Source organism: Drosophila mojavensis, unplaced genomic scaffold (assembly GCF_018153725.1).
Source record: "Drosophila mojavensis isolate 15081-1352.22 unplaced genomic scaffold, ASM1815372v1 contig_74, whole genome shotgun sequence".
NCBI lineage: Eukaryota > Metazoa > Arthropoda > Insecta > Diptera > Drosophilidae > Drosophila > Drosophila mojavensis.
The window spans coordinates 23,945,860-23,961,133 of record NW_025318899.1 but is presented as its reverse complement, the minus strand read 5'-3'; the positions used below and the strand labels follow the sequence as shown (position 1 = coordinate 23,961,133).

General features: G+C 41.0%; 2 protein-coding genes across 2 annotated transcripts; both read left to right on the top strand.

The window, feature by feature from the left end:
• The first annotated feature begins 1,676 nt into the window (after positions 1-1,676).
• On the top strand, positions 1,677-3,509 carry LOC6583464 (glycoprotein-N-acetylgalactosamine 3-beta-galactosyltransferase 1). The gene is made up of 3 exons (XM_002009096.3): positions 1,677-2,332; positions 2,398-2,767; positions 2,838-3,509. The coding sequence occupies exons 1-3, from the start codon at positions 1,905-1,907 to the stop codon at positions 3,048-3,050; spliced, it is 1,011 nt and encodes a 336-aa protein (XP_002009132.1). The 5' UTR covers positions 1,677-1,904; the 3' UTR covers positions 3,051-3,509.
• A 6,507-nt stretch (positions 3,510-10,016) lies between these two features.
• On the top strand, positions 10,017-10,953 carry LOC6583463. Its single transcript, XM_002009095.4, has one exon. The coding sequence runs from the start codon at positions 10,044-10,046 to the stop codon at positions 10,767-10,769; it is 726 nt and encodes a 241-aa protein (XP_002009131.1). The 5' UTR covers positions 10,017-10,043; the 3' UTR covers positions 10,770-10,953.
• Positions 10,954-15,274: the final 4,321 nt, after the last annotated feature.

The window sequence follows — 15,274 nt, the reverse complement described above, 5'->3', positions numbered from 1 at the left end:
CATATATTTTTTTCAAGCGAAACTAATATGTTCAACATACATCGCAAATATATATTCTATATATATAAAAACAAAAACAGAAAGCTACCGAAACTAAAGACGTAATAGATATAAATTTTTGTGAAAAATTTGTTTTATTGTTCAATATTATTTAATACTCCGGAAGCCAGGCCCAAATTATAAAAACCTTTCTAGATTTTGCAAAATTTTATATATATATTTTTTAAATTGTTATTTTTTTTAACATTTTAATATTTCTTTTGGCGCTACATCGGTTTTGATAGCCCTCGTATATGTTTTATGTTTAAGTAGTTTCTAAGGCTGTGTAACTAACTAAATACAAATTAACAATTGTTTAAATCGAAAAATCATAAAAATCATAAATGTTGATGAACCGTTGCCTGACAATTTTTGTTTACCTTTGTTTTCCCGTTTTTGAGAGATAATTGTTGTGACCCTAGAAGGAATGAGAATAAAATAAACGAAAATTGGCAAGTGCACTTACTAAACGTATAAACGCGAATACGATAAACAGATAAGATATACATGAAGTAATAAATAATTACAACTATAAGTAATAATTAAACAATTATGAGAGTATACAAGCAAACGACAAACAAACCTAAAGTTAAAGTTAAGGTTAAATGTTTTGTAATAATTTTCTATTGCGAAAGAGAAAGTCGGAACGGGCGATGCAGAAAGATAAGCAATTTTGAATATACATATTGCGAATGGAAACAAAACAGAAAACGGAATGAATCTTTAGAGATTCAAACACGTTTTGATACATATTGAATGAAAATGCAAGAACTTGTAATAATATTAGCCCACATTTAGTGTAAACTGAAACAAACGAATTGAAAAAGATGTACTAACTAAAGAATAAATATACCTATTTAAATTGTAATACGATAAATCAAGCGAACCTAAAATGAAAATTAAACTAGCAATAAAATAAATAATACCATTACCAAAATCAATTGTTTTTCGTAGATATACATGGGAGAGTGTACTAAAGGGCAAAGGCGGACGAAAAGTGAAAGGAGACAAGCTGAGAGAGTCGCTAACAGATTCGGGTGTGTAGGTCAAAAACAACACGGCACGAAGACGCTCAAAACCGGTTCTCAAAATAAGCAAGCGATTTGTATCGATGTTTTATTGACAAGACGAAACTTGAATACTCTTTCGAATGAATAATAAAAATGGATCCCAAAAATAATTAAGTATTGGTATATATATATATAGCTGTCCATATGCTATGTATAGACTATATATTGACTCTATTAAACGAAATTAGGTATAAAGCTGAGGGTAAAGGCAATTGAATCTGCGACTCATTCAAGTTTTCTTTTTAATAGCTCAAAGGCTGATTGAAAATAATATTGTAGTAAATATATTGCAACTATTTCGTTATCAATTTCAATTCTTATTGCATTCAATATCTATTTATTTTCATATTTGAGTCAACCTCAAATAGTAAAACGTAAAACTATAGAGTATGTATGATAAAAGAGTATACAATATTCAACACTATTAAAAGAGAAGTGCGTTACGTCAAGCTTAGCTCTTACTTACGTTTTATGCATGTCTTGCTATTCGAACTTAATGACGTTTCCTCTATTCTTGGAGTTGGAAAGGGAATGGAGCACAGAATAGTTTGTAAAATTTAGTCGGCGAACGTCTTCAGAGCATTGAAATTCATTTGTTATGCGATTCACAAGCCAAAACAAATCGAAACTCGTTTTTAGCCCACGGCTGTGCAAGAGTCACTTATTTGGAGACCGTTTTCGAGCTGAGCGAGCAGTCGCGAGGCACCTGAAAGCAGAGGCACTTCGCTCGGTGTTGAGGATTTCGTACGGCCCACAGTTGAAAGTTTTGGCAAATGTGCGGGCTGGTCGGGCGGCATGTTTCGGAATGTGCTGTGTCTGGCGCTGGGCCTGATTGTGGGCGTGCAGCTGACCGAGCTGTGGGACTACATGACGCTTACGGGTGAGGAGTATGAGAGCACGGCCATTGCGGCCGACACAGCCGCGTCTCTCACCAGGCCGTCGCTGGCGGATTGGCTGTTTCATGAGACGCGCGTGCTCTGCCTGGTGCTGACCATGCCAGCTCACCACAAGACCAAGGCGGCAAAGGTTCGCTCCACCTGGGGCTCGCGCTGCAACAAGCTGATCTTTATGAGCAGCGAAGACGACGACGCGCTGGGCGCCGTGAATCTGAATGTGTCGGAGAGCCGTGACAACCTGTACAGCAAGGTGCGGGCGGGGTTCGCCTATGCCTACGAGCATTACGTGGAGGATTATGACTGGTTTCTCAAGGCGGACGACGACACGTAAGTGGCGCATAAGCTGCGGCATTCGCATTCTCTCTGCTGACTGCTCAACGCATTTCTCTCAGCTATGTGATAATGGAGAATCTGAGAATGTTCCTCTACCCGTTCGACCCGGAGGCGGCTGTCTTCTTTGGCCATCGGTTTCGCACTTCATATCCGCACGGCTACATGTCCGGCGGTGCTGGCTATGTGCTCAGTCGCGATGCACTGCGTCGCTTGAACCTCTTCGCGCTGAACAATACAAAATTCTGTCCGCTGAATACCTATTCAGAGGACAGACAGATTGGTTACTGCTTGCTAAATGTGGGCGTAACCGCCGGAGACTCCAGGGATGAGCACGGCCGCGAGAGATTCCTGCCCCTTCATCCCAGACACTTGATGCCGAGCATACAAAACGGCACTTGGCTGACGACCTACTCCTACTTCACGCCGAATGTAAGCCCCCCCTCCCCCTGGCTTGGATTGAATTAATATAGATTACTGTAATTGCATTTCATATTCACAGATGAGCGATTGCTGTTCCGAGACGGCCATTAGTTTCCACTACACCAAAATGCATGATTATGATAGGTATGAGTTCTTCTTGTACCACCTCCGGGCCTTGGGGCTCCCAGAGAAGCCGACTGTGCTGCCAACGAAACTAACCTATGAGCAGATGGAGCAAAAGCTCGACTTCTGGAATCAGCAAGAAACGGACCAAACTGTGCCACTTAGTTGATAGCTCAGCTTGAATATTTCCAAGTATCAATTGCAAGAATTACGTCTCGTTGTTGAGCTAGGAATTCGAGTAATTAGTTGTGCGATTAATTAATTCCATGTATGTATCATATTCTGTGCTGACTGTTAATGGTGCAAACAGACATGTAAGACCGACTGCTTAATACTCGTCCAAGCTTTAAACATGATTCAATTTAAATTTAAAGTCGACATTGAAAGTTTTCCGATGGGGCACGCCCCAAGTCATATTATTTATACATAGCTCGATCTGTAGGAGCTGAATCAACTTGTGGATTTTTGGCTTAAAAGTGCGCAATTATGTATGATTCTCTGTAATACACAATATTTTATATACCAATAAGGGATATGCAGTTAACTAACTGTTACACTTTAGGTCTATGAAGCTATCATACCCATTTCATATCCTAAACGGGTATAAAAACTTGGTTTAATCAAGGTTGGGTAAAAACATAAACTGGTATGTATACATATATAAACAACAATGTGCATATTTTATATATTCAATGATCTGAATTACATACATAGTTAGCATTCCGCACATGAATGCATATGATGTAGATAGATATATATGTGTGAATGTATGATTATAGTATATAGTGTAAAGTATATAAGACGCCTACCTGTATTGTTTTTATATATGCATACACGTACATATGAATGTATGTACATATATATAAATTAATAAATATATGTGCTCATTTATAAATATATGTAAGTATTTAAGTATGTATACAAATATATACGATATAATGTATGTGTGGATGTAAATTCCTATAATCTATGTATGTACAGTGGAGTGGAAACATTTTGTTCCTCACTATATTCAAAATTCCTATAATTCGTTAAAGCTGCTGTGCCCTTGAAAAAAGTCGTTAATTCGTAAAAATTACTTAATTAATTAAAAGTTACCCCTTATAAAAGTTAATTTTGATACGGAACCTTCTGCAATTCGCAATGCATACCGAAACTTTTTAGTTTTTGCATGGAAACACGATATCTTCATGTTGTGAAAAACGTGGAATTTCGTCATTTTTTCAAATGTTTTCGCTTCGTTTGACGAATTTCTATACACGTGTTAAGTCGATTTATAAAAATGTCAAATAAACGTACGCATAAGACCCTATCAATCTCTCAACAGCTGAGGCTGATTTCGTTGATAATGCAACAAAAACAATTGACGTGGCAAAACAATTTAAAGTCACTCCATCAACAGTCATATCAGTCCAACACAAAAAGAGTTTATTCTGGAAACAGAAGCAAACTGAGGCCGATAGGCATTGTCAAAAAAAGCATAAAATCCCTGTTCGAAATCGAATTTGGTTAAGCCTCTTCAAATAAAAATCTGGATAAATCGTATAGCCATGTAATTCGAAAATATATTCTGGGCTCTACAATATAACGTATTATTGGGATTCTACATATCTAGGAATGTACATAAATACATATGTACATATAGAATATATGTAAGAGTGGATGTATATATGTAATGTGTGCATTTGATGTATCTATAAGTGTATACATTTATGTATGTGTGTGCTACGTGTGTAAGACAAATTTGATTTACCTAAAGATATACCTATATGTGTATATAAATACATCAGTCAGATTATATTTATTTATACGTATATAAATATAAATAAATGAAAGGTATGTATAAATATTTATTTATTGTCAAGTTCACATACGTAATATCACACAATAAACACTGTGTATCTGCCGACTTTGACAAATGATATAGGCGTATCAGTGAACTTAATGTAATTGGCCGACTTTGTAAATAAAACAAGAGACTCGCAGCCGGAACTAAGATTTATTTGACAATGTAGCAAACAATTGCATGTTGCCATGTGGAGACAGTAGAGGCGAGACACGGGAGCGAGTGAGAGGAGGTGAGGGACGCATGAGAGGGAGACGGAAACCTAAAGTTTAGCTGTCCATTGGCACAGCTTTGGCAATTTATCAATGGAGTCGGGTGGATTCGGCTGTGGACCCCTGCTTTAAAGCCCAATTTATCACAAAGAGGACGGGCGCGTGCCGCGTGCGCCGCTCTCCGTCCGCCGACCACCTCAGAGGATTAGAGGGCTGAGGAACAAATGCCGAATGGGAATCGAGAACCGGAAAATCGAGTGAAACGTGCCAAACACGTGAAAAATACCTGGGGATCTCGGTTGCTTTTATTATTCGAGTTTCTGTTGCATCCACGCCGCGTCGCGCCGCCATTGTCGTTATTTATGAGCATCGAAATGAGCTGAAACTGCAGCGCAAATGCCTCGATGTGTCGCAATGGGGTGAGGCGGCAAGGGGCTGGTGGCACGCGAGCCTCGGCTCGGCCATGGACCGCGCCTTGGATAAGGATAAACTCGTTTTGGCAAAGCCAGCGCCGGCAGCTGCCACACGGGCAAAGCCCAAATGCAGTCGAGCCGTAAATGTTATGTAAAAACGCATTTACGAGCTGACTGTATGTACGAATGCGTGCGTGCGTGTGTGTGTGTGTGTGTGTGTGTGTGTGTGTGTGTGTGTGCCGTTATCTAACCGAGGGTTGCCTTTGGAACGTGTCCTGGATCGTGCCATGCGCCCCTTACTCTACCCGTGCTCCCTTGCTCGGCTTGCGCTTGCGCAGCGCCCGCCGCGCAGTTTGTTAGCTTAATTTCCATATTTGCATAAATAAATAAATACATACATGACATGTTTTTACACAGAACTTCGTTGATTGGAACAGTTGTGCCGAGCTTTATCTACTCGCCCCTTCCCCGCCCCATGCAAATAGGCCAAAGTCCGTGTAGAATCGAACACGTGTGCTGGCCAACAAGCCGTGAACATGCAAATGACTGTACCTGGAATTGGTCCTAGACATGAACAACGCATGACAGATTTCTCGGCTGGATTGCTATCAGCTGCCTGCCACGCGGAACCCATTGAAGTGCCGCCTCAGCAGCTTATGCGATAAGAGTTGAGCTATTGCTGCTGGGAGATAGCAAGGGAATTTCAAAGGAATTGATTAGTGGAATTACAAATTCGATACAAATCTTGTCGAAATCTTTCTTCAAATAACAACAACAAATATCATTTCGGCCATAAAACTGTTAATACGACGCTTAAGGCATCCTTAAAGCTAGCCCAATAATTGCCCACGTTTAGTGTGCAAGGACCTCCCTTACCAATAATCAAATGTCGTCCTTTCTCAAGCAGTTCGGCACGCCCTCCACTTTAGCTCTTGCTATTTCCATTATTGCCATTGATAAACCCTTAAGTTGTCGCTTACTGCGCACATTGTTGGAATCATTCGCTGCTTAAGACCCAAGTCACAATCCGTATACGAGTCCCTCCTCGGCAGGCTCCGCAACGCCCATGTAATTAGTAGCATTCCTTAGCTGGCAAAGCGAATGGGAGATAGGGAAAGAGAGAGAGAGAGGTGAGCGAGAGAGTGAGAGCGTGTCCATGCTCAAGACTCTCGTTCTGGCTCTGGCGACAAGCTGTCTGACATTGTGTTTACACATTTCGAAGACTTTTTATAATCAATTTAATGGCTTCCCTGGTGCAGAGCAAGCATAAAAAGGAACTACACTCAAGGTGAGGAGCCGAAGACAATGGCTGAGCAAAAGGCACATGAATAAAAAGCCAACGCGAGGGACTCTCTGCGGGCATTTCAATTTGTAGCTGCCTAAAGTGAAACCTACAATTGGCACTTTCCAGCCAAAGGAATTGCCCCTTTTCCGTTTGCCCTATTCCTTGCCTTTTATTATTTCATTCCCTTCTCATTTTTTTTCTTGCGGCGCCGCAACTCAATTAAGTGACGAAAGTTGAATGAAAACCCAAAAGGGCAAGCCGGGCGAGCACCTCACAAAGGCGGGCACCTTGCAGTTCCGATAAGAAAGGCGGCTCCGAGCAGCGGCTCTGCCTGAGCCTGAAACCGAAACCGAAACCGAAACTGGAACTGGAACTGAGACTGGGACTGAGAAGGGTCGGCAGCGAAGCACATAAATGCCGCCGCAAAAAGGGGCTGCGGTGACTCAACAATGTCTTGAACGTGTTGCTTCGCTTCCTTCGGAATGTTTCTTATGAGGATTTCCACTGCTCTGCCGCCAGCAACCCCTAAACAAAACGCAGCCAAGACAGTCGAGGGTTTCCTTCAGCCGCGACGTGTGCCAAGGCAGCTACTCCAATTGGGAATGAGACTGAGACTGAAAGCAAGGTATGTCTGTGTGTATGTGTGGTACCTGTAGCAGGATCAAGACTTGCGCTGACAAGGCGACGTTCATTGCGCCATCGTCTGACGTCGCCGTCAACGTCGCCGCCTCGCAGTTCCGCCGTCAAGTCTCTGTGAAGGACACCAGGAGTTCCGTGCGCAGTGAGTCATTGGCGTGTCGTAAAGCGGAAGCGATTGTCAGAGCGGGGACTGCATTTTCCTTTTCCTCGTTTTCATACACAAAAATATTGAAAATTACAATAAACTAAAAACGGGCAATTAAAGGACACGTGCACGTGTATGCAAAAAGGACTCGCGCTGCAAAGGAAGTGGCAGCCAAGCGTTAAATTGAAGCATGCCAAATCAATTAAAAATTTGTAGTCGCTTGTTTTTCTTCCTAACACAGTTTACATGGCAACAGATATCCAAATTTTCTCTCTTTTTATGACCATTCGCTGTGTAATTTATTTGATTTTTAAAAATGTTCGATGAGGATTTTCCATCTGAAGCTGCGCTGCCGTTGCCCGCATTGGCAGCTGCTGCAATTCGCTTATCGCATCTGGGTAAAAAATCAAAATACCTTTACACATGATTTATCCAAGCACTGCATGTGTGCGCGCGTGTATCTGTGTGTGCATGCGTGTGTGTGTGTGCGGCAGCTGCCGCTGGTTTCGGCTGCCCCCTTTGGCATTTGAGGGCTGCGATCGCCCTTGGCCGAAAAATGCTTATGCTGTTGCCCGAGAGTCCAAAAATCAACCCCCTGTTGGTCGGCCCAAAACAACATTTGGGGTGGCTTCTCATCAATGCATATGCATGCCACTACGTGTGTGTGTGTGTGCGTCAGTGTGTGTGCTGTACAATTTAGAACAGCACTCCGTTATTTAGTTGTTGCTATTCTATGCACATAAATTGCATGAAATCCAATATATCTGGTCCAAATTCAAGCGCCGACTCTACCAAAAATCTGACCATCCGAGTTGTTACTGTTGCAACTGCAACTCCCATCGAAACAGCTCGTTTCCAGTTCCCTAATTATCCATCCATCTGTTTGCGCAAGGGGACTGGGCCGCTGTGGTTGCTAGCCACATGCAGTGGGCTCGCCTCGAATTGCGTCCTGCTTTCTAGATTTCTAATGGGCGAGCGCAACGAACTCTTTACCGACAAGTCCCTTCGACTGGAACTAATGAGTATTGCCCTAGCAGACTGAACCGAATTTACCCAAAATTCTATGCCATACAAGTTGGGCTTCTAATTTCGAAAGCTATGTAGAACTCATTAGCCCATATGAAGTTTTTGTCAGGTTTGATTTGCCGGAATTTGCATTTAATTTAGTTTAAGCAAATTATAAAAAAAAGCTTTGACTCTTCAAAAAACAGCATTACCAATAGAATTGAAGTTGAGTATTGATACAAAATAATAAATCTAATTAGCAGTAGCTAACTCAAAACGTATAAACTTAATAGCTAACTAAAAGTCCACGTCATGGCATGGAACTTTCTGCGGTCTTCGAAAGCACAGTTATCTTTTCGCAAATCAACAAGATTCGAACTTTGATAAGAAACATATTTTAGCCAACTAGTAAATAAACAGCTTTAAGAAAACAAACAAAAGTAAAAATCTAGTAATTAATTAAGACTAAGAGACACCCTGAACATGAGGATCTAGCTTAATATATTTGATGAAAATAATTGGGATGTTCGATATATTATTAATTTTTTTTTTTTAATTTAATTTTTGATCGATTACATTGATACAGATAAGTTAAATATGTTTTTGGTCGGAAAGATCGAGACCCAGTTCGTCTTCGTTATCAAAAATATATATATATATATATATATATTTTTATATATATATATATATATATATATATATACACGCTTCCTTCTGGTTTTATGTACATGTTGATAGAATCATTATATTCAGATCTCCTATTTTCAATTGGGTTCAGGAAAACAAATTGTTGCATCTATCTTGTGACCAGCATTGCCCATGAATTGCTAGATCTATGCATAAACTTTCAGAAACCAAAATTGAATTACATGTATGAATAAAAAGTAGGAATTTTTCAATCGGGTGCTATCGACTGGGTAATACTCAAAAAGAGTTTCACTCAGGAGTCTATATTAAATGTTCCAATTTGCGAAGACCCTAATAGACATAGTAAAAGGAGTAACGAAATCTATTATTTACGGAAAAGGGTATTTTCGATATACCACGTCCTTTACTGCTCGGATGGGTATGACTCTAAACAAACATACACTTGCCTGCATAACAAACTCTATATTATTCAACGTCTGGCTAATTATTTACTACTATTATCATTAACTCTTTAGGCAGAATGAAAAATTATATAGATATTCTTGAAGTGCTAGAGATTTCCTAACAAACTTCTAAGAGTATGAAAGGAAGTTATCAATGAAAAAGCCAACTGCAAAACACTTCACACTTTTCATTTCTCAGAAATCTCTTGGCTCTTGGCTGTTGGCTAGCAACATGAGTAGCTCACAGCTGTTTATAGCAGATGACTAAGACTGTAAATTTGATAATCTTGGCATCAGGTGACAGACAAATAGACTGTGTCTATTCCAACTACATTCATGTAGTCTGAAGCTTTGGCAAAGCAAACGCTTGATGCTGATAAGACCCGATAAGGGAGTCATGTAAATCAAATTTCTTACAACAAATATGCACAGCCAGCGAAATCAAAACAAGGCAAGATAAGCATCTACCTATATAAAGCCCTTAAGTCGGCTCCAGGCAGCATAAAGTACTAGCACGTTTATTAGAATGCATTTCGTTACAATAGCTCTCACCACGATCTGCTGCCTCGGCACAGGACTATCAGCAATCGCCCCAGCTCCAGCAGCACCTGCAGCTTCCGCAGCAGTTGGCAATCCCGCAGCACCCGCAAGCAATTTCTACTTGGAACTGAGGAGCGTGATGCGGAATGTGCCTTATAAGCAGATCGAGCATCTGGTTCAGGCCTATCTGCTGAACGATGCCGAGTTCCAGGCACTCATCCGGGAGATCAATTCCCTGCCAACCTATCGTCTGCGCATGCAGCTCCTGAATCAGCCAGAGTTGCGTCAATTCCTGCAGTGGCTGTCCCAGCAGCTGATCCTCTCGGGCGGCTCACTCAAGGTGTTCGAGGACCTGGAGCTGGAGATTAAGGTGCTCAACAAGTACCCCCATTGGGCGCAGTCCGTGAACGGCATAGGCGGCTTCGAGCAGGAATTCTCCTTCATCTATCCCTTGGCAGCCATTCGCAATCTGCTCGAGACAAGTGCCCAACAGAGCGCAGTCTTCGGCGAGTTCTGGCAGCGCGTGGTGGGCCTTAAGCCGGTCTACGAACGCTTCCTGGCCACGACACAGGCCAAAGCATTTGCCAATCGGCTGCGGACTTTGGGTGTCGACGTTGCCGGCTTGGACTCATTCTTGCGCTATCAGCTGGGCTGGAGCAATGACACAGTCATCCCTAGCTACGACTACGACTACAATTATGGATTCTATTAAGGCCTATAGCTAATCTGCAGCTGAATCGGAGAACAACAACGAGCTGTAGGAACACATACTTACGTATCAGTATTCCAGCATAATCTATATGGATATTATACAACGATATTATACATATATACAACGATATTATACTATTGTAAATTCTACTCATCAATAAATCTATAAATATTTGTTAAAATAATTGAACAAATTAATTCTAAGCTATGGAGGTGAAATCAAATGTGGAGTGTGTTTATATGTGGTACAAGACTTCAGTGTAACATGAGAGAATTACAACAGATGTTCATAGAAAGTTAAGCTGAATATCGGAATCTCATGATAATGAGGGGAGTCGATTGAGTGAGAGACTTCAAGTTCGTCAAATATTCAATGGAATATGTAGATCATATGCTTTAGGTTTTAATGAAATTCGCTAAGTAACACAAAAGTTATTAATAACATTAAAATGCGTCCATTCTAGCACATTCCAAGTATTTATATTAATTATGATTGATTTTTATTTGATGTGAAACTGCTACTTTTGCTTAGACTTGGTAGTTGGCTCTGAAATAGAGAAGTGACTATCTGTGATTTGTCTACCTGAATATCTGAGTGGGAATTGTGACATATTTGTGCAGATATTTCATGTCTTTAAAATCGCATTTGAAGAGACAGTCCCTTCAATATCTTGCCGAAGTAAGGGGTCATCAGTTGCAGGCATATCCTTGAAGCTGCATAAATAGACAGCGGAATTAGCGTGCGAGTGCAGGCACACACCCTCATCAGCGGGGACGAGGTATCCATGGCAATGCCATGATTAAGTAACAGATGAGCCATGTGCCAAGCAATGTCCTGCCTGCACTGCCTGGCCTCCTGGCCAAGGCACTGCTTGTGCTTGTGGGTCGCACATGCGATTTAATTGAAACAAACCAAACAGGAAACGGCACAGCAGCACAGGCCAACGCAAATGGGGTGCTTTTGTAATGAAGTTCACTGTGGCCGTTGTCACTTCCCAGTTGCCAGTTGCCAGTTGCCAGTTGCGAGTTCCCAGTTCTCAGTTCCCAGCGCTGGCATACAGTTACTCATTAAAAGTGGCGGACGAGCCGCGATGAGGCGGCGGGGGCAGCGGCGGTGGTTGCGGAATTGGAATTGCAGCGGAAACTAGTTAATGTGAGGCTATTGTCAAAAGCAGAAGCGCAACTTGTGCAATTTTCACACAGCAGCGACGTCGACGTCGACGCCGACGTTGACGTTGACGTGGACGACGTCGCTTCGGTTACCTCAATGCCGATGCTTCTGTCAACGTCGGAGGCAAATCTTGCACAGGATCTTTGCTTGCTAGGCAGTGGCTGCTCGACCAGAATATTTAAACAAAACAAAGCTGGAATTACTGAGCATGACGAACTCTCTATACTCTTAATATTGCAGGAGAATTCCGTTATGTAGATTATATTTGTGATATTAAGTTGTAATGCATATAGTTTATATCAGTGAAGGGAAAGAATAAACGAAAATAGAAATCGTCCATTAGAGAAGTATGGTAATATATAGAAAGTATGTAAGTATTTATAGAAATAGAGTATTGGTCTATTATAATATGGGATGTTTGTACTGAAAAGATCCGTGTAGAATCGGTTGGCCTAAAGGGATGTATACTACTTAACAAGACTACACAACTATACTATACTGTATAACAATAATTAGTATACTCAAAGTTTATATTAAAGTTATTATTATACAGCTATAAAAATTTTCTATGCCAACAAGCATCAGTCTTTTCACCTTAAGGTGAATATTCGCCAGGAATCATTCACTATATCATTTTATGGACCTTATGGTATAAGAATGGATTAAATAAATAAATTTGACAAGCAGAACTCAAGAACTCGTCTGTCTGATTCGCCTGATAAGCATAAATATTAAGAGAGCTCAGGCTCTGATTGTCAGAGAGACTCACAGTTGAGCATAATCAAAACTGATTTGACTTTATGGAACCTGAACTGGTTTTCTCTGGGCGTCGCAGATTTCGTGACAAAGTGAAAATGCCTTTTGCAAGCATAAGCATAACAATGCAATAAAATTGAAAAGGCTCGCCCCTTTTTTTGCGGTAAACGCGTCCAATTGGAATTTTATATTGTAGACAATAAGCGCGGGGTAAAAATGAAATATATTTTTTATATACATATAGATATACATCCATATATATATGATCCCTGCAATGCCTCAACCCCAGTTCGCACCCTCCAGCCCAGTGTGCACTGTGACTGACGTGCGGATATACGACTCTGGAATATATGCGGCTGCAGTTCGAGCCACCCCTAAAGAGCGAAAGGCGCCCTAAAACAATTTTTAAAGCGCTTTCGAATCAGCAACAGCCTCAGAGCGCGGAATCGAAATCGGAATCGCGCTACGCCAGAGCTCTGGTTTATATTCAGCTGTAAAGCAGGGGCTCGTTGCGCTGCGCTGTTCCACCCCATCCCCTCGATTAATGTCCTTCGCCGGCTTACGTTTACGGCCTGCGTTTGGTTTTGGCTCGTGTGTGTGCACCCTACGACATTTTGGTTAGTGTTTGCAAATGCACCTGGCTACATTTTTTCGGGCTTCGATTCCGTTCGACTTTTGTGCGTGTATTTGCTTGTGCGAGTATCTGTGTGAGTGTGTGTGTGTGTGTGTTCGGGTGGTTGTCGCCCTGCTTGCAGTGCCTTGCATTGTGATTTCCATGGCGCACATGCCAATGTGTGTGCCTATGTGGAAAATGACCCTTTGTAGCATTGACGCTATGCACCAGCAACTATGCGACTACGACTGTGCACAGCAAGGGCATTAGCAACAACAACAGCAGCAACAGCAACAACAAAGCAACGTTGGTTGATGGTCGCGTGCCCGAAGCACTTCGACACCCAACTGAATTGTGATTGTTTTCCTTTTTCTTTGCGGCGCTTTTCCTTTTCGCATTTTACGCGCTCATGCAAAACGCTTTGACGAGTTATGAACGCATGCATGTGTGTGTGTGTGTGTGTGTGTGTGTGTGTGTGCGCGAGTGTCCTGCGGCGCGTAAATAAACGAATGCGTGCATTTCGCCTTGACTCACACACAATTCAATGTGCAAATGGGAATAGAGCACATCTAGTACACAATTATTATTGCTCATGGGCTGTTCCTGCTTTCCTCCATTCAGTTGGCCAATTTGCTATGTGCCGTCCAAATGGGGGTTAGTCATGCGGCTTTTGTTTGTATTTAGCGTGGATTAGAGTGCAAATTCCTTAATCCTATCCTGACTTAAATTTCGGCGTGCCCATGCAGCCTCGTTCATAATTAAATACTCGCTGTCAAAATGGGCTCTGATTTAATTGCATATTAAGGGGCGAATTGGTAAATGGATCAGGGAATTTTTACGAGAATTGACTTCTCTCCAACAGTGCTCCAATTTAATATTTGAATGCTTTTGTTTATCGAGTCCCACTTTACACACCAATTCGGTAAATTGTTGTGCGCTGTAAAGCCATTTAATACCAGTCAAAAGCTCAAAAACTTGAATATAAAAATAAAAAATGGTTTTGAAAAATATTTGCAGCAGGCAGTTAGTTAGCTGACAAAGCCTCCAATACCAAAATCTCTCTTAACAATCAGCTCCAGCTCCACTCAAATCGCTGTTAATTGGTGCGACGCAGCCAGCTGGGAACCTGTTCTAATGGCTGCCATATGCCACTCGAAAAAATCTAGAAAGAACTGAAAAACAATTAAGAACAATTCACACTGAAATGAAAAAGAAAGTTAAAGCCAGTTGCGTGGCACTGCCGGACTGCAAAATACCCTTCCACGGAATTGATATGCCGCCGGAATTTCCATATACACAAAACAATGAGTAAAGAAATAATATAAAACCTTTTTCAGTCATCCTTTATCGTTGTTCCGTGGAGTTAGATACCTAAGACACGCCAATGTTAAGAAAGTTTCTGGTTTTGGAATAAGTCTCTCTAATCTCTTTGAAAAAGTGGAAAAGTCTTAATAGAAAACGGAGGTCTTGCAAATTGTTGCTGAACTTATCATCTTATCAATGCTGGTAAGTTTACAACTGCATCGTACAAGTACTCCATTTTGCAATCTTTGTTACCTACGACTATTAGTGTTATCTTTCAAGTCACTTCATGTGAGGCCCTAAATGAAAGTGTTTAAATTGTGTGTGTTTGTGTGGTTTGCTTTCCACTTATTAGGAAAAGTGATATATTCCTATGAAATTATGCACATTCTGTTGCTCTGTTGGTGACAAGGAGTTAATTCGCATCAATAAATAATAAAATAGAGTAATATTATAATATTGATATATTGAATAATATTATATTGATTCACGAGAACTTCTGATAAGAATAGTCAGAAGTAGCAAAATTTTATAAGCTATGAAATTTCCAAATATGTAAATATGAGAGATTTCCTTTCGATTAAGTAGTATAAATAGCATTAGTAATAGTATTAGTATTAGTAATATCATTAATATCTGCTAATAGTTAAGCTAATAGTAGAAG